The 20,257-nt window shown below is 45.0% G+C and overlaps 2 protein-coding genes across 2 annotated transcripts; both read right to left on the bottom strand.

Annotated features, from left to right (window-relative positions):
- Nucleotides 1-9,347: 9,347 nt before the first annotated feature.
- LOC308285165 (solute carrier family 35 member E1-like) lies at nt 9,348-10,427 on the bottom strand (the record flags this gene model as incomplete). The annotated part of the gene is made up of 1 exon (XM_080725883.1): nt 9,348-10,427. One exon carries the CDS (start codon nt 10,425-10,427, stop codon nt 9,348-9,350), a length of 1,080 nt encoding a protein of 359 aa, XP_080582009.1.
- A 3,714-nt stretch (nt 10,428-14,141) lies between these two features.
- Nucleotides 14,142-15,110, bottom strand: LOC308285164 (cytosolic Fe-S cluster assembly factor nubp1-like; the record flags this gene model as incomplete). The annotated part of the gene is made up of 1 exon (XM_080725882.1): nt 14,142-15,110. One exon carries the CDS (start codon nt 15,108-15,110, stop codon nt 14,142-14,144), a length of 969 nt encoding a protein of 322 aa, XP_080582008.1.
- Nucleotides 15,111-20,257: the final 5,147 nt, after the last annotated feature.

Below are 20,257 nucleotides of genomic sequence, written 5' to 3'. Positions count from 1 at the left end.
CCAGTGCTAACATCCTTACACTGTCTACCTGTGTGTCCAAGAATCCACTTCAAAACTCTACTGTTAAGCAGGGGTCTTCAACGTTTGAGATGAAGCAGGGACCCCCACAATAGATTCATAGATTCCATATAGTTTAATCGTTTGACAGCAAAATCATCACATCCCTGACCTTGTGGGCCATTGACTGACAAACCATCCAGACTGCTGGCTGTCTGCTTGCTGTCCCTAGCGAATCAAAACTATAACGCATTTTATAATGCCTTCTTTGCTTGATGTTTTGTGTAGCCTAATACATCACATTGCATCGCCTTTGTTGTTGAAATGTGCTTACAAGGCCTACAAATACATCTGCTTTGCCTTGCCTAGCAGAGGACAGAATTCAGCCTGCAATGTACAGTCTATTTATTTCTGTCCATACAGTATGTTCAACCTCCCTCTCTCTGTCTGTCTCTAGGAACAAAACAGAGAGGGTGCTGTTTTTCCCCTTTTTTGACGATGGGTTCCCAGATTGCTCTTCGCTTTTAGATTGGGTTTTGGAGGCTGGTTGTGTGTCTGTGATTTTCTCTTTCTCTGTCAGGCATGTCCAGTAGTTGAGGTCCTGTCATGGTCTGTATTACCCAGCAGTGAGTTATAAAGGACTTTTTAAAATCAAATCTCTCCCTCTCTCTCTCTCTCTGTCGTTCTGTTTAACGTAATAATACAGTAATGGGGTTATGACAGGATGGGTCATTACAGTTTTGTCATTCATATCGTATTAATAAAATATTAATCATATCTATTATTATTCAAAGCAGAATATCAATGCGGTGTGTTTGTTTCTTATTTATTTTGCCATTTCAAGTCTAATGAGACATTTTCAGCTTTGATTCGTTGATATATGTTTCTTAATTCTGAAAACAATACCGTTCTAAATTAACTGATTAACAATTTGAACCCCAGCATCAATATGATGGGGGGGAACATTGCCAAAAATAGCCGATCTACAAGCTGACGTTGTGTATGAAGATAGCGGACGGTTTGCAGCTGTATGGTTCTATATTGTAGTGATGTACTCCACTTCCTGTGTGTGTGTGTGTGTGTGTGTGTGTGTGTGTGTGTGTGTGTGTGTGTGTGTGTGTGTGTGTGTGTGTGTGTGTGTGTGTGTGTGTGTGTGTGTCATCCTCTCTGTCTCCTCTTCTATTATTGTTTGACCTCTGAGTCAGTGAACACAGGGAGGCAGGTAACACGCGCACTCGCGCACACACACACACACACACACACACACACGCATGCAGACAAACACATGCACAACTGCACGCGCGCACTCGCAGATGCATAGCTATACAGTCATGGAGGTGTGTACACACACGCACGCACACACACTTCGACTGAGGTGTTTATTAGTGTGAGGATGTGTGCTGGAAGCTTTGGTGCAAAACCATGCACCGAATGACTTATATAATAATATATATAGGCTATACCTGTCTGTCTGTCTGTCTGTCTGTCTGTCTGTCTGTCTGTCTGTCTGTCTGTCTGTCTGTCTGTCTGTCTGTCTGTCTGTCTGTCTGTCTGTCTGTCCGACCGACCGACTGACTGACTGACTGACTGACTGACTGACCGTCTGTCTGTCTGTCTGTTTGTCTGTGTCTTCCTCCCTCCATCCTCTCCATCAGACATAATGTCCTTAGCAGCCAATCAATATAGGCCAGGGGGAGGGGGAGGTGAAAGAATAGATGCCTGTTTAAAGAGAGACAGAGTGAGCGACACAGAGAAAGAACAGAATGGAGGGAGAGAGAGAGAGAGAGAGAGAGAGAGAGAGAGAGAGAGAGGGAGGCACACAGCAAGGAAAGGAAAGGAAATGAAAAGGGGGAAGGGGAGGAGAGACAGACAGGAAGAGATAGCACTTGAATAAGAGAGTAGAGAGAGAGAGAGAGAGAGAGAGAGAGAGGGTGAAGCTTCACAGATGACAGTCAGTGAAAACAGACACAACAGTGTCATATTATGGATGGATGGAGGGGCAGAACCTACATATTCAGAGATGGACAGAAATATGGATATTATTTATTGTTTTGATTGCGACCATATGTCGCATTTACTATAAAAACCTGCAGATCCTGCGCGTGTGTGCGTGCGTCACAGTGCGTGACACCTCGTGCCAGCTCAGCAGAAGGATATAGCTGACCTGTTCTGACATCACAATGATGTCAGAACATCATTGATGACATCAGATCCCTTATGTCACCAATACTCGTCCTTGTCCCTTTGCCCATATTAGCCTATGCCCATATATGGAGTTATAATATTAAAGGGATCCCTGGCTAATACTACAAATATGCCTTAATACATTTTAACCCTTAAGTTCTGTTCAGATTCACTACACCTTCGTTCTGTTCGGGTCATTTTGACCCGGGGGATATTTGGTTAAAAAAAAACAACACTAATATAAATTTTAACTTAACAAATCATCATGATACATTGACTTTGACTCAATACCAAACAATTCATATGATATATATGGTAAATGTTTGCATTTCTGCTTTGCTATATCACATTAAACACTGAAAGAGCCAGGCGTTTTTACTGATTTAGTTGAAAAGGTAAAAAAACTACTTTATTTAATACTGGGCAATATTGCTCATGTTTATAGGAAAAAATGTAAATCAATGTTTTTATGACCTCCCCCTCCCCCCAATATGCCCATTAATTGAATACTTGTGGTTCAAGAACAGGACATCATTCTCACATAGAGCTGAACACACATGTGAACACACATGAACGTCACATATGAATATACACTTGAACATATACACTAGGACGGAGGTTTTCAAACACTTTGGTCTCAGGGCACCCCTGTAAACAACATTTTCATCCACAGCACCCCTGAATTACAGTGTAACTTTACAGAACCTTATGTTTATGTAAAATAATGTAAAATTTACCCTAAGATACAGTACAGTCACAAGGAAAACTTCAGATAAGTGAGGGGTGAGGGTGAGGGGTGAGGGGTGAGGGTGAGGGGTGAGGAGGGGAGGGGTGAGGGGGTGTAGGGTGTGTGTGTGTGAGGGGGGGGTGAGAGCGATAGGAGGGAGGGGGGGGGGAGGTGACTGTGTGTTTGTGTTAGTATACATGCTTTATTTTATTTCTGTGCATCTGGGGTGGCGGGGGGGGGGGGGGGGAAGGGGTGGTGGGGTTGGGTTGGGGGGTTTAGAGGGGAGGGGGTAAGGGTGAGGTGAGGGGGGTTGGAGGGGGGAGGGGTGGAAGGGGTTAGGGGGTGATTGTGTATCTGTGTTTGTACATGATTCCTTGTATTTCTGTGCATCAGGGGAGGGGGGGGTTAGTTGTGGGGAGGGGGAGGGGGGGGGGTGGTGTGGGGGAGGGCGGGGAGGGTTCGGAATGGGGCTTCGGAAGGGGGGTGTTAGAAGTGGGGGTGACTGTGTGTCTGTGTTTTGGCATAATACTGTGTATTTCTGTGTATCTGTGCTTCCGGGTCAAAATGACCCGAACAGCACTAAAGGTTCAAAAAATATGAGGGGGGGGTGTAGCATGGGTGTAGTGCAAAAATATTTGCCAGACCCATGAAATGGGTAGGCCTACATAAGCAAATGTCGGTCTGTCCGGGTTTTCTATATAAAGGGTATATATGATGATGACATGATGATGACATGCCTACAAAAGGCATGATGTCATAAATGATGATGACAGACAGGGGGTTGGCAGAACCGGGGTACCATTAAATTTATAGGCCCAGAGGGTTGGCAGAACCGGGGTCTGGCACAACCAGGTTGACCTGGTCTAGTTTTTTTACATGTTCATCTCAGAAGAATCTTTAAGGCCAGTGAGTTTCAGGTGGAAGAAATTTAAACTTCTACCTTTTTTTTCCAAATGAAAATGTAAAACGGGTCAAAATGACCCGAACAGCACTTAAGGGTTAATTGTCCTCTATAAATACAATGTAAATTTAAAAACACCTTAATTATTTTAAATTTCTTCTAGAAATAGCTAATCTTTCACTCAGCAGTCTGCTGTCCCCCATGCGGATGTGTGCACGTGCCCATGTGCACCGATCTTAACCTGGCCTGTGTTGGGCACTATCGCGTTATTAATACTAGATAGGTTCCAGGGGGGTCCCCCGCAAAACTAGTCAATATAACAGAGATCAGTTTGACCACTTTTAGCCCATATAGCCTACACCTTGAAAAATATCAAGTCTTCTACAAGTTCACTATTATGCGTTGTGAGCTTGTAGATCTGCTATAATGATTCACCCAGGTAAAGGTTGACAAATGAAACAAACTGTTATTAGCCTACTGCTGTGAGATAATCATCATCATGAGGAATGAACGAAAGTCATTAGCTATATAGGCCTGCCCTACATCATAGTGGAATGGGGGCCAGAGATGGTTTTTCCCCCTGCTGTACCCACACATGGTCTCTAGGGGGCGGTAGTCCAGCGTCATACAGGCAGACAGACAGAGATGTGACCTGTCTGGTAGAATTTACCAACCCCCTGGTGCGCGTGCACAAGCATGCACTGCACGCCTGCCTCCTCCGCGCTCCTGACAGGTTGACACAAGAGTTCAACACCTCACTCATCTTCTTTTTCTTTCTTTCTTTCTTTCTTTCTTTCTTTCTTTCTTTCTTTCTTTCTAGTATGGAGGCAGACTTTTGGTTTCTCAGGGCCTAACATTGGGAAACCACCAAACAAGAACAACACACACATTTGTTTCTTTTGATCGGTGGCCAACTAAACAAGCATGTGGTTGTATAGGGTATAGCGCCTGTAGTAACACACTAACACAGTAGCCTACATGCTGACACACATGGTACAGTGACACACACTCACATATACAGTCTATCATAGTAACACAGTAACCTACATCATGGCCATAAAACATTTGCCCGTTACAAAAAATATATATTTGAAAACCACAAAGAAAAGGGTGTTTATTAAATCAAGTATAGCCTATATAATATAATGAAATATAATATTTTCTGTGTAAAAGGAAATTTGAAATTAGTTTTTTCATAGAGTAAAGCCCCGCTTCATCATACAAGAATGTCGCACAAAACTAATGAAAATAGCATATCTACAAGCAAACAACAACGTCATAACGAGTTGATCATGATTCCTTGTATCATGATGTACCTTCCCATGACATTGAGCATCAACCAACTGGCTGCAATAGCTTCCAATTAGTGGGGACATACGGACATACAGCTATATCGTCACTGTCTGGCAGAAACCAGCTAACTCCCCCATGTTCTTCCAGGAAGGAGCTAAGCTCCAACATCTGTCTTTGTCCAGCTCCCAAAAAATGTCCGGGCCCTAAAGTAAACTGAAGCATGGCCTACATCTGGCCTAGATATGGCCTACATCTTGGCACAAAACGGCTCAAAGTTTGTTGTACGCCCATGGTCCCATTGGCCAATGTTCGCAGGATGCGCTGTGATTGGCTAGCAGAACGCTTGATGAAATCAACTCAGAAATAGCACCGCTCACTTCAAGTATGTTTTTTCTGTTCATAAATATGTGCCATTGAACACCCTGAACAAAAAATATTGAACCAATGAAAAGAAAAAAATGTAAAGCGCTTCTGACAAAACCAGAAGATCATCAAACTGTCTCCAAGGCGTGTATCAAAACACTAACTTCAGTCCAGACCCGCACGCGGAAGCTTGTGATTGGCTGAACCGGAGGAATAGGGAGCGCTCCGTTGTGTTCACTTGGACCGCGCGGAGGGGACGAAGATTTACTATTCTGGCCCCCTGGTTTACTACTTCTAATGGCGCTGAGTCGGCTCATGCGACCTTCGCAACGCTCGACACAGCGACTTGCTCGCTGCCACTCGCTCGGCGGTGTCTCGTGTGGATCAAGGTCGCCTGAGCCTCCGTCATCTCCACCAAAAACAAGCACTCCCTTAACTGAAGTTAGACAGTGTTTTGATTCACCACCTCCGTGAAGTTGGCACCCCATATGTTGAAAACATATATAAAAATGGTGTCATTATTTAGTGCTGGATTTGTGCTGAATTGTGCCGTAAATTTTATAATTTGTGCTGCTATCATTATTGAGATATTGATATTCTAAAGTTATAGTTTTGCTGAGGCTTGCACCCCAATTTTTTGGCTCCAAATCGGGAAAAAATGGGCTCAATCTTTAGTGCTGGATGTGCTCTAATTTGTGCCATTGAAATCATCAATTGTGCTTTTATATATATTTATATATATACGTATATGGTTGAATTAGCAGATTTAGCAGCAGTATACAGATTGACCTACAGAGGGCGGTGTAGAGCAGCAGTGTTTCATGGTAGAAGATAGGAGCAGAACAGTGGTGTTTTGTAGAATATCTCAATAATGATAGCAGCACAAATTATAAAATTTACGGCACAAATTAGAGCACATCCAGCACTAAAGATTGAGCCCATTTTTTTCCCGATTTGGAGCCAAAAAAATTGGGGTGCAAGCCTCAGCAAAACTATAACTTTAGAATATCAATATCTCAATAATGATAGCATCACAAATTATAAAATTTACGGCACAATTCAGCACAAATCCAGCACTAAATAATGACACAATTATTGTTTTCAACATATGGGGTGCCAACTTCACGGAGGTTGATTCACCAAGTTTGAGTCTCCAACTCCAACCAAAGGGGGTGGAGTTAACTGGTTTTGTTAGCTCCAGGCTCCGCACGTACACTTTTGATCTCCAACCTCATTGAACTTGAAGGTCCATTCAGCTGTTCTTATCAAAGATGGAAAAACCCACCTAACTCCACTTGAGCTTCTTTTGTTTGGTTTTTTCATTCCCTGAAAAATGAACATTTTGGAGTTGGCTAGTTTCAGCAGAGATATAGGCCTACAACATCCAAATAAGCTCAATTGCATGTTGCTAGTTCTTTATATAGCACACCATCAAAGTTTCAAGGTGTTTTCATGTCTGAGTCTGACCATACTCACCATAGGGGGAACCAACCATCCATCCATCCATCCATCCATCCATTCATCTATCTTCAGCCGCTTATCGGGAAACGGGTCATGGGGGTGACAGTTCCAATTGAGTTTCCAAAGTTCCCTATCCTGAGCAACTTCCTCCACTCCCTCCAGGAGTACACAGATGGGCGTTCCCAGGCCAGTGTGGAGATATACTGTAATCCTTCCATCTGGTCTTTGGTCTGCCCCGGGAATGCTTAAATAGAAACACTATTCTCCTCGCCATGGTACATCATTATCATGTGTCTTCTGCAGACTAGTCTGGCCCCAAAACGTGGAAGAGCCAATCAGCCTTCAGTGTCAATCACAGGGCCCTGAGCGCAGACACTGATTGGCTCCTTCCATGTTTTGGTTCCTGTAAAAGGCCCACGGTCCAGTGATTGGGGCCAGAGCGGTCAGAAGACAGGACACGACAGGGATGGTTTACCAGGCTACTATTTCCCCCCATGGCCTCCTTGGTTCCCAACAGCTGCAGCCCACGATTTACACAACCCCGGACAGGCCACCCGGCCTGCCGGAGATAACATGTTCCGTGGAGCACACCTTCAGTAAACAATATTCTTACTTCCCTCGGAGAGGTAAAAAAAAATAAGAATAAAAATCACACCCACTGTTTCTGCTCTAAATGTACGGAGGGACATACGGACATACACACAAAGCCAAATGTAGCAGTTGAGAGAAATCAAGAGGAATTCACTGTATTTGTCACTTACTAAGGTGTTACAGACTGTGCTAATACAACATAACAGTAACAAGTATATTAATATTATTAAAATGAAAAAAGAAAATAAATATTGCATAATAAGTAATAATACTGGATATAATGAAGCAGCAGGCATACGATACATCATATACAGTACATCCAAATCACTTAAGCTACTTCACTCATCAATGTACATTGTATAAGTAACATTTTGAGCAGCTTCTTATGATTCTTACAGTCGTTTTAACCTGTGACTTGCTGTGGAAACAGGTGTTATTCAGGTGCTTTCATGTGGTCAGTGAGCACTTTCAGTGAGAATTTACACAACAGGGCTGTACACCAGCTGTTGCAATGCTTGTTTCACCTCAAAGCGAACCGGTCCTTTACTGTAAATATCCCGGGAAATAAAAGAACATTGATATGCAGCTGTTGGAAAGCAAGGTTGGACACATGACTGCCACACACATGGAAGTGTCACCTTTTTGTTTGTGAGGGGACCACGGATGATAAATACGGCCTGGATTTGTGAGTTATTTGCAATTCAAATGAACTAAACTATAAGGAAACACATTGTAAAAGGACATTTGAATTCGCTAAATTGAAGAAAAAAAATAAGCACACCTAATTGTATACCCTTAATACGAACACCTATTCGACACCTATCCGTGTTCTACCTGTGCAAGGGGCACGCTGGCTCCCTTTCATGATTGTCACATCTCATTGCCCTGCACCCTCACTGACAAGCACTTTACTTTCATTCTCTTCAGGCAAGGTGGTGGGGAGGGAGGGAGAATGGTGCCTTAGATCAGATTTTTGACATAAAGCTGTAGGAAATACTTGCCATTAATATAGTGGTTTTAAATGTATTAATTGATTGCCAGAGTCCTGTGGTCAGAGTTCTGATGAATATGACGTAGTTCCAATGGGATGGGGCCATTTGGCGGGGGACACTCACTAGATATTAATTCACAAAACTAGCGTCATTTGTATTGTTGAGCTATTTCTACCTTATAGCCTAGTGCTAGTTTCGTTCTGATCAGCTGACTGCAAAGTACCTTGTTTTGGGGGCATACAGTATACGCTGCAGGGGCGTAGTGATACTGGACACAAAAAAAATAGTACCATGAGACAGAGGGGTCAAAGTTGAACGAAACTATTGCTATATGGTAGAAATAGTCCAACAATACAAAATACACTAGTTTTGTGGATACATTTATTTTTAATGAGTGGCCCGGGCCCCGCCAAATCACAGAAACTACTTTATATTTATCAGAAACTGACCAGAACTCTGGACACTGGCAATCAATAAATACCTTTGAAACCACTACATCAATGACAAGTATTTCCTACAGCAATATGTCAAAAAAACACTTTAAGGCCCCTCCCACTTTTGGAGGAGCAGTGGCTATACATACAGTAAAATCCATCAGAGAAAACGGGGGTTACCCTATGGAGACAACCACCAATGCATGGGTAACCACCACGCATTGGTGGTCACCTCCATAGTTCCACACAACAAAGTCCAGAGCCCAAGGGTTCCTAAGGAAAGTACATTTCAATAAAAGTTTAAGCAAACAAACAAACAAACAATTGGCTTAAGATCTTATAGACTACTCAGCAATGGGTTTTGTGTACAAGAACTCTTCATCAGGCTGCAAGTAACTTCCTGGTCATGTACAGGAAGTGGTCGTGAGGTTCTTGCCCTGACTGGGCGAGACCTTGACCATGACCATGCCGCTGGGGTTCTGCATTTGGTCCTGAGCAGGGCAGTCTGAGGACATCATGTCCTGCTTGGTGGAGGGGAGCAGCCTTTTCTTCTTCTTGGCATCATACATGGCCTTGTTGTAGAGGAAGACCCCCACGATGGCGATCGCCATGCCCGCGAGGTTGACGTACGTGACGGGGTTCCTCAGGAACAGCAGGGAGATGCCGATGACCATGAGCCCCTTCGTGGCGCAGGCCACAGCGTAGCTCAGGGGACTGATCAGGCTCAGCACGCTGATGCCCACGACGTTGTCCACAAACCTACAGAGACAGCAGGCCAGCACCAGGAGGCATTTGGTGCCCTGGCCGGAGATCTCGTCCCACGAGTCTCCTCGCTCCAGGAGGGTCGGCACGTCCGCCAGGAGCCAGGTGGGAACCGCGAAGAGGAGCGCGTTGCACTGCAGCATGTCGACCAGCCTCAGGGGATGAATCCCTGTGTCTCTCAGCACCTTTTTGGAGAAGACGTTCTGAAGGGACATGACGATCGTGCAGGCCAGGGCGCTGATCAGCCCGGTCGGGTCGTAAGACAGCTCGCTCATGGAGGCCAGCAGCACTCCGCTGATGATGGGGATGAGGGACAAGTACACTGCAGTCGCCTGTATCTCTTTCATGAGGATCCTCGATATCAGCACGACCCACAGGGGCGTCGTGGCCCTGACGGTGTGCGCATAGGAAACGGCCACCCTCTGTATGGTGATGTGGGTCAATAAGGTTGTGGCGTATTCCATGAAAGCCAGCGGGAGGATGACCCGGTAATAGTGTTTGCGGGGCAGGTCCGCCTTCGGGACCCCGCCGACCCGCAGCAGCGGTGGAAGGAACACTACGGTGAAGAGCATGTGGAGCAGGCACGTGGTGACGGGGTGCGGGAACCCGCTCAGGATGATCTTGCTGAGGACGTTGCACCCGGAGCTCACGGCGTACCAACACATGCACAGGAGAAATATGCGGAGCCATTCTCTGACCGGATGAAATTCCACCGCCGTCATCTTCTGGGTAGCTGCCATGGGGTGGCGAAACAGTGGCTCAGAAGGTAGAGTGGCAGTCTTGAAATCTTGAGGGTTCCCGCGGTTTGATCCTCAGTGGCTGCGTGTCAGAAGTGTCCTTGAGCAAGACACGGAACCCCTAACTGCTCCCGATGACCAGGTCAGTGCCTCGTTTGGTTCCTACGATAGTCAGTTTTTGAATTTGTGCGTCGATGGCTTAAAGTGAATGACATTAGCCATTTACGGTTTATATTGTCTCTTCATTACGACATCAAAGACGTGACAGGGTGAGTCTTCGCGGGCTGTTCATGATGACATCACGGTAGTCATGCGTCCTTTCATGGTGACGTTTCGTCACATGGTTTCACCCGCTAACAGTACTGTGAAACATCTCAGAATGTCTCCCTCTTTATTTCTCTTTTGAAAATCGAGTAACCATCAATCGCAAGCAACAGATGTAATTCTTGAGCAGTACCCCCCCCCCCCCCCCCCCCCCCCCGATACTGCCTACTCCAGTACTCAGTTACTTTCCGACTATTTTGCAAACATCTGTAATCGTCTCGGACTATCTTTACTTTTTGAAGCGGTGAAAGCCGCTTCCAAGGAGTGGCTTTGTCTGTCCCGTACATGTCCCTGTGCCTGCTTCCAAAGAGTGGAATGTCTCGTACATGTCCCGTGCATGCAGAATTGAGGATTGGTCAAGCTTCACATGACAATTTGGCCCTCCAGACAAAATCATCCATTCATTCGGAATTCATAAAAATATAGAACTAAAGAACATAGAAAGTATAGATCTAGAACACAGAATGTATAGATCTAGAACACAGAAAATCTGAATTTTCAGCTCTAGAACACATAGAATAAAAATTCCCCGCTTCACTTCGAACCGAGGTTTGATTTTTGGATACGATGTGCAGAAAAGGGTTTAATCTGGGACTTTTGTCATGCCCAAACCTCCGCTGGGGCTCGGCGTAGCAGAACCTCATCTCGGAGCTATCGTAGAGAGTGAGGTTCCAAACGGGGCTAATGTCCAGTTACGGATACAGTATGCCATGGCCTCCAAGTACTGACAATGTGCATATCGTCGTTGTCGGGTGAAAAACGTGTATGTCCAAAACCGTTCGTTTTGCATTTATCATTTTAAAAATGATTTAAACTAGTGAAAACAGCCGATCTACAAGCACACCGCGAGGCGTTGTGTGCTTGTAGATCTGCTGTTTTTACTACTTTTGTGCGACGGCCTTGTACGATGAAGCAGGGATTTACTTTGCGAAAAAGCGTACACATTTGAAACTTGGAGATACAAGGTTTCTGCCCGACAACGACGATATACAAAACTAGAAGCCTTCACTGGCGTCTAAGTTCTCTTTCAAGATTCAGGAGGGGTTTAATTGTCTCTCACTCATACAAGTACAAGCAGTACTTTGTCATGTAAGGAAACAGATCTCTGAAGGACAAAACTTGAATGTGTTAATATGGGAGAGGTTCTGGCTCCGGCTCATAATCAATGAACAGGAGGATGTGGTGTGCAAGATGAAAGAAGAAAATGAACTCACTGGGTGTGTTTTTTTTGTGTGTGTGTGTGTGTGTGTGTGTGTGTGTGTGTGTGTGTGTGTGTGTGTGTGTGTGTGTGTGTGTGTGTGTGTGTGTGTGTGTGTGTGTGTGCGCGTGCGTGTGTGCGTGTGTGTGTGTGTGTTGTGTTTTTACATTAATCATTTGAACAGAAAAAAGGGATTGTACAAAATCCCCTCCTGCCCAGTCCTAGGTGGGAGGGCCCTGGACTGGTGGGAGGGGTTTTGACTAATTTCTGCACACCTGAGTGCAATTTGCTGGCTTTAAAAGTCAGCCACTTCAGACTCTCTACAGAGACATGCAGTGTTGGTTCCAGTTCATTGGTTTAGTTTGTTAAGTTCCTTTTGTTTAGTTTGTTAAGTTCCTTTTGTTAAGTTCTGTTTGTTTAAGTTCCTACGTCCATTTCCTGAGTGTCTTTGATGCATTATTTAAACTAAAATCATCATCACCATTACCTGTATCAACTCCACCATGCCATCTACCTTACATTTGTTACAATAAACGCCAACAAGACTTTTAGCCATCTGGTCCAATACTTTTCACCCTGGTCATACTCTGATAGGTATCTGATCGTCTGGATATTATACACCAGCAAATAGAGTTATAACATCTCAGTATTTTACATGGATGCTAGATCTCTTTTCTGGGGTGAACATTCGCCGGACATAGAAGATCGGTGTGAGCTTGTAGATCTCCTATTTTCGGCCTAGTTTAGTCTAGCTTACTACGTATTGAGGGTTTAGGAGGTCAAATATCTCAAAATGCACATGCAGATAACAATATATTCATAGAAAGGATATTGTATAACAACATGAATTTACATAAGAATGATGATAGTGCTGTAAAATAAGTCTATGAAGCGATCAATGAAAGTTTAATATGCAACACAACTGTATACAGTGTGTGGTGGGGGTCCCTGCTTCTCTCTCTCTCACCATCAATTATTTCCAGATGAATGCAACTTATTGTTTTATAAATGGGTTCTGCACTAAATCAATGGTCTTCAAACATTTTCAGGCCAAGGACCCTTTAAATGAGAGAGAGCGATGAAGCAGGGACCCGAACCACATATTGTATAACATTGTGTTGCAGATTAAACCTTTTCATAGATTTCATAGATATCTTCATATCATCAGTGTTGGGTAAATTTATGTTTTGTTCATGTGTATTTATAGATATTCAATTCCCTAATTGTCTTCTGTCTATCTATAACTCTGTAATATATCTGTGGAACAAAGTAGGTGTATTCTCATCCTTTTGTCCGACATGCTTTCAACTGCTGCTGTAAATGTTTTAGTGATGTGGCGGGGTTCTGAGTCACACTGCATGGTGTAATATAACAACATATAATAATAATCACACATTATTAGTGTAATATACAACACAGTATGAATTATTATGTTTAAGAAATACATATAAAGCCTATGTCATTATACTGTAGGTGACATTTGTTTTAATTGAATCATTATTTTTGTTTTGACATTCACAGCCAATCTACAAACTCACAACGCATTGTGAGCTTTTCGCTATGGATACAGGTATTCCTTAAGATTTTGACTTGCCCTTTGGTGGACCATGTTAAATACTACTAAGAGATAGGACTGTTATTCAAAGGTTGGAACTTGGGGGACTGCCCCATGGTTCAAACTCCCGTTGGTCCGAACAGGTTAAAATTCACCAGGTTAGCATTCACCAGCGTCGGCAGGTTAGGTACTCACCACGTTAGCATTCACCAGTGTCGGCAGGTTAGCTACTCACCAGGTTAGCATTCACCAGTGTTAGTTTTACTGAGGTTAGGGTTAAGGTTAAGTTTAGGTGGTCGGACCAAAGGGAGTTCGAACCAAGGACATGTTACCGGAACTAGGACCCACCACAGTGGTGTCCGAGTGGACTTAAACCGAGATATCTAACGATATGGTTAAAGGTAGTCAAAGGATTATGCAGTACAAAGTATCTGGGTTGTAAGGCCAGATACCTTGGGAAGTGGGTATGATGAGTCGCATACGGTTCAAGGGGTATCTGGGTTGTAAGGCCAGATACCCTGGTTCGTATGGGTATAGGAGTTGGAATGTGCTAGAGAGTGATCGCCTGCTGAAGGTCTATGGATGATGATGATCTGTCATCTCTGCAAACGGTTCCCGTGCTTCAATCGACGTTGCGCTCCTTCGTCACGAGGTTGGAGCAATAGCTCTGGATCCTCTGCACGATGCTGTGGTACTCCATGGCGGCAGGCGAGTCGGGTGCTTCGCTGAACAGCGACTTCCCCTCGTCACAGCTGCGTCCTATCCGGGGGTCCAGCGGCACTTTGCCCAGCAGCGGCAGGTTCAGTTCCTTGCACATCCGCTCTGCGCCCCCGCTGTCGGGAGGGAAGACCTGCGACACGTTCCTGCACTTGGGGCAGACGAAGCCGCTCATGTTCTCCACCACGCCGACGATTGGCAGCCCGACCTTCTCGCAGAAGCGGATCTCCTTGCGCACGTCCTGCAGGGACGCCTCCTGGGGCGTGGTGACGATCACGGCCCCGTCGATCGCGGCGGCGCCAAGGTACTGGACGACGGACAGGTGCTCGTCGGAGGTGCCGGGGGGAGTGTCGACGATGAGGTAATCCAGCTCCCCCCAGTCGACGTCCCTCAGGAACTGCTTGATCATTCCGTTCTTCTTGGGTCCTCTCCAGATGACGGCGTCGTCGGGGCTGCCGAGGAGGAACCCCACGGACATGACCGCCAGGTTGTCCTCGGCGTACACGGGGGACCACCCGGAGCCGCTCTGATGGACCCGCTCTCCCTCCAGACCCATGATCCTGGGGATGGACGGACCACATATGTCCACGTCCAACAACGCCACCTCCTTGGTGCCGTCGCTGGACAGCGCGCGAGCCAGCTGGGCACTGAAGGTGCTCTTGCCTACTCCGCCTTTCCCCGATAGCACCAGGATCTTATGCTTGACCGTTTGCATTTTCTCCGCTATCTCCGCCACGGCGGGGTCGGCCTCCCTGCCAGCTCCGGCGCTGCACAGCGTCTGGTTGGGACAGCCCTGGCACGACGAGCCCTTCCCCGCCTGCTCGCTCTGGGTGCCAGGGCAGTGTTCGGGCGCATCACTCGGAAACTCTTCCATGCTTATGATACTGCGTCCATGTACTCAATCAACTGTTTTGGGAGGGCGCCCGGCATGTTTCCCCTTATGGTGGCATCAGATGGTTTGGTCCAATGACATCAGCAACTATGACGTCACTGGAACCAACCACTTGGGGAGAATTTCATTTGATTATATAGTGTTTATTTAAATCAATGGTTCTCAACCTTTCAAGGATTCCCGGTCGACAGTCCCCCACTTTTTCTTTTTGAGCGGTGCTCCTGGAACAGGAGCTATAGCTCCTACATTTGGCTTTGTCCGGTCAGAGCCCCATTTTACGCATTAAAAAATAAAATGCTTAAGTAAATTGAAGTGCGGCCTTCGATTTCTGGCCTACATTTTGCCACAAGCAGCACAACGTTTGTCGTCCCGGGGTCACAAAGTTTGTTTTACGCCAGGATCCCATTGGCCAAGCTTTGCAGGAGATGTTGTGATTTGTTAGTGGGACGCTTGATGAAATTTACTCAATATAGGTGTAAAAAATAGGTTTAAAAACGTCCAATCCTGAAAAGATGTAGGCTCTGAAACGTGGCTTAGATCTGACCTAGATCCATGGACAACATTCTGAAACAAATGGCTCAATGTTTGCTGTACGTCCAATCACGATTGAGGACAGGAATTTCATCACTATGACATCACAACAGTGACATCATTTGTTATTTAGCGGTGCTCCTGGAACAGAAGCTTTATAGCTCCAACATCTATCTGGCTTTGTCCGGTCAAAGACCAATGGGAAACCACGTTAAAAAATATCCAGGCGTAAGTAATCTGAAGGGCGGCCTTCAATGTCCGGCCAACATACTGGCAGAAATGGCTCAAAGTTTGTTGTCACATCACGTATGTCCCGCCTCATCCCAAATTAGCCCAGTTTAGCAGGACACGACATGAAATTACCTCATAAATAGCACCGCTCACTTCACACTAGGTGTGATTTTTTTTTTTGTGTTGCTAACCGCTCCTACATCTGGCTTTGTGTATGTATATCCGTCATTATAAAATAATGAATATTTTACATATAGCCTTGGGAACCAAGGGCTCCCGATTCCCAGGCCAAGTGAACTATACTGTAGGTCAGGAGCCTATCTCCTGTTTCTGTGGCGTGAAGAAGCTTGATGTACTGTAGGCCTACAAGTAAAGCTCCCAGTCATGATCTACAAGTCATATCCGCTGGATATGTTGCTGGGACCTACCCCCAACCTAATCCAACCTTTGATGCTGAGTGCCAAGCACTGGAACAGGAGCTATTCACGTTATTCCTGGCCCTCTCTATGGAGGCTGCCGTTTTCTTTTACAGAGGGTAAAACATCTTTTCACTTCCTCCCAAGTAAGGAAGTGACAGGGAATTGTCTGTCAGAAATATGGTAAGCCCAACAGAAGCAACTAGGCTATACTACTTTACATTTACATTTGAAAATAGCAGATCAGCAAGCTCACAATGTGTCACATTGCGACATATTGTGAGCTTGTATATTTGTCTCCACCAGCCGAAGGCAGGGGGAGAGTATGTTTTCGCCCCTGTCCGTGCGTCCGTCCGTCCGTGCGTCCGTCCGTCCGTCCGTCCGTCCTCCAAGTTTGTGTACAGCTAATCTCCGGCGCCGTTGGCCTGGACGCTGCCAAAATGAGCACACACACTCCCTGGATGCCAATTCAGAACCTCTGCCCCACATTTTTTCAAATGGCCCTGTTCTAGCGCCACCATGAGGCCGATGTTTGCAAAACACATTTCTGTACACTACTCCTACAGATTTTGTCCAAAAATCACGCAAATCGGTAGACAGCTGATTATCCATATTCCATCCTGATTGGCTGATATTGGCTTTCAAAGTTTGTAAGATTGGTCCATTTTGGACAAAATGCCTCAAATCACAAATGCAGAGTGCAATTAACATGAAATCGCGCACATAGGTTCCCACTAGGCAGAGGAAGAAATGCCACTTCAAAATTTTTAAATCAGCCTCATGGTGGCGCTATAACAGGCCAATTTGTGGTTTTACCTATAACTTCACCGATCAGTTTCTAACTTTGTAAGCACACTCCCTGGATGCAAATTCAGAACCTCTGCCCCACATTTTTCACATGAGCCTGTTCTAGCGCCACCAGGAGGCCAATTTGTGCAAAACTACCTTTTGGCCAGTACTCCTACAGATTTTGTCCAAAAATCACGCAAATCGGTAGACAGTATCTCTACAGACATCTGATCGACATGGATCTCTCTGATTGTCCATATTCCATCCTGATTGGCTGAGATTGGCTTTCAAAGTTTGTAAGATTGGTCCCTTTTAGACAAAATGCCTCAAATCACAAACGCAGAGTGCAATTAACATGAAATCGCGCACACACGGCCCAGGGTCCAAATGGCCACGCTTAGCTTCATAGGCCGCTTTGTGATTGGCTAGCGGGACGCTTGATGAAATTAACTCATCATAAACTAGAAGCAGTGCTCTTCCGAGCACAGGTCTCCACCAGGCCGTGCGTCCTGGTGGTGCTACTGTATAATAGGCCAATGTAAAAAGGGTGGCATATGTTCTTCACCTTAGATCTTTCATGGCAATCTGATGCTGCATGCATGATTTGAAGCATTGTGTTCCAAAAATGAGTTTTGCTAAAGTCTACCTGCTGGTGGCGCTATAACAGGCCAATGTGAAAAAGGTAGCATTTGTTCCTTGACCTAGTGGGAATATGTGTGGCAAATTTCATGGTAATCGCAAGCTGCGTTGATGATTTGAGGCATTTTGTTCAAAAACGGAGCAATCCTGCAAGCTTTGGAAGCCAATATTAGCCAATCAGGATGGAATATGAAATACAGACGGATCGGACTTGATCACATGACTATAGAGATATTGTGTACCGATTTGCGTGATTTTTGGATAAAATCTCAAGGAGTAATATCCAAAAATGTGTTTTACATAAGTCGGCCCAAAGGTGGCGCTATAAAAGGCTGATGTGAAAAATGCAGGGTAAAGGTTTATCCTTAGCCTCTAGGGAGTGCGCTTACAAAGTTTGAAACTGATCGGTGGAGTTATAGGTAAAACCACAAATCGGCCTGTTATAGCGCCACCATGAGGCTGATTAAAAAAGATTTAAGTGGTATTTCTTCCTCGGCCTAGTGGGAACATGTGTGCGCGATTTCATGATAATTGCACTTTGCGTTTGTGATTTGAGGCATTTTGTCCAAAACGGCTCAATCCTACAAACTTTGGAAGCCAATCTTAGCCAATCAGGATGGAATATGCAAAATTGGACAGATCCGTGTCGATCACATGACTGTTGAGATACTGCCTACCGATTTGTAGGATTTTTGGACAAAATCTGTAAGAGTAGTGCACAGAAATGTGTTTTGCGAACATCGGCCACTAGGTGGCGCTAGAAAAGGCCCATTTGAAAAATTTAGGGCAGAGGTTCTAGATTGGCATCCAGGGAATGTGTGTGCTCACTTTGGCAGCGACCGGGCCAATGGCGACTGAGATTAGCTGCACACAAACTGCGAGGACGCACGGACGGACGCACGGACGGACGGACACACGGACGGACGGACACACGGACGGACGGAGGGGAAAACATACTCTCCCCCATGCCTTCGGCTGGTGGAGACAATAACATCGCTCACTTCACACTAGGTGTGATTTTATAGTCTTTGGTATGAACTTGACTATACAGTCTCAGGATGGACACTCTAACCACAATGTCACTGAGCAACCTAGTAGTTCAGAAATATTTCTTAAACTTGATGGATTCAATATATTATTAACCACTTGAACACCAACTCCCCTATTCTGGGGGGACGATTTGCCAGATTAGCAGATCTTAAAGGTTATCATAAAATGACAAAAAACTAAAACATAGATGTCATCGTTATCTGATTTCATTGACTTCCTTGGCTTGCTGGCAACTTGCTCAAGAGAGTTGTCGCTGATCAGTGCTGTTGTGTTTACCAGGCGAGTGGTTTGCGAGATTAGCCGCGGACAGCCACACGAAAATGTCGGTGTCATACCAATACAAACTCTCTCTCACACACACACACACGCACACGCACACACACACACACACACACACACACACACACACACACACACACACTCACACACACACACACACACACACACACGTACGCATGACGAATAGGCTTCAATTCATGCACTGGCACCTCCTGTAGGACGACAGATAAAGATGGCTGTCATGTTTCTCCGTTTCAGTTTCAAGGGTCTGCACCCTGTGACCTTGTAGTTCACTTAACATTGGGTGACATTGTTGAGGCCCATGTTAACCACTTCCTATTAGAGGAACACTTCTGTTATGTGAGCTTGTCAGACAACTAACTCTTCCACAAACGTTGAATGCTACCGTCAGTGACAGCGCCTCACAAAAAGCGGTGGAAACCACAACTGTTACTTTTCAGGAATCGGAGGGGGAAAAAAAGAATCTGTGTTCCATTGGACCCAGTGTAGTTACTAGGCCTATTTAGTTACAAACACTTGTTATTACTTATTACTTCATTGGTTCAATAGTTATAAAATGCACAGACACGAGCTGTTACTTGTTGTAAGCTTGTATCGTCTCTTTTTGCTACTGTTGTGTGTGACACTTTTGTAAGATGAAGCCGTTTGCATTAATTTAAAATTAATACAATAAAAAAACATTAAAAGTTGAAATATGGAGATGCAAGCTTTCTGCCGGACAGATATGGTTTGATTAATTTAATTTATATAAGGACTTATTCACACGACTGAAAAGACTACGCAGAAGTGGGGAAAGGCGAGCCAATCCTATGTACAAGACGGTGTGAGCCAACAGTCAGTCACGAAAGAGTTAGTAGATCAGCTATTATTTGCCAAATGTTAGCCAATGTTCGTTGAATGTTTGCCTATTATGATATAGGGTTCGATTATAAGTATAGGGTGGAGACGAGTGGATAAATACCTGCGTCTAGAAGTGAAAATGTAAGTGCCAAATCTCTTTGGCTGAGAGAGGGTCAAACCACTTCACTTAGTGGTGGGTGTGGACCGATGTGATCCTAATTTGGCACACCTGCGGTAAGCCTACATAGACCCAGGTAGTATTCACAGACAAATATTTGTCTGAAGAGGAACTATGATGGGAACCCAGTGGCTATGTGCCAAATGTATGATGCA

The sequence above is a fragment of the Nannobrachium achirus genome (assembly GCF_963921795.1).
Source record: "Nannobrachium achirus genome assembly, chromosome: 5".
Taxonomy (NCBI): Eukaryota; Metazoa; Chordata; class Actinopteri; order Myctophiformes; family Myctophidae; genus Nannobrachium; species Nannobrachium achirus.
This window is presented reverse-complemented; position numbering and strand designations above follow the sequence as displayed.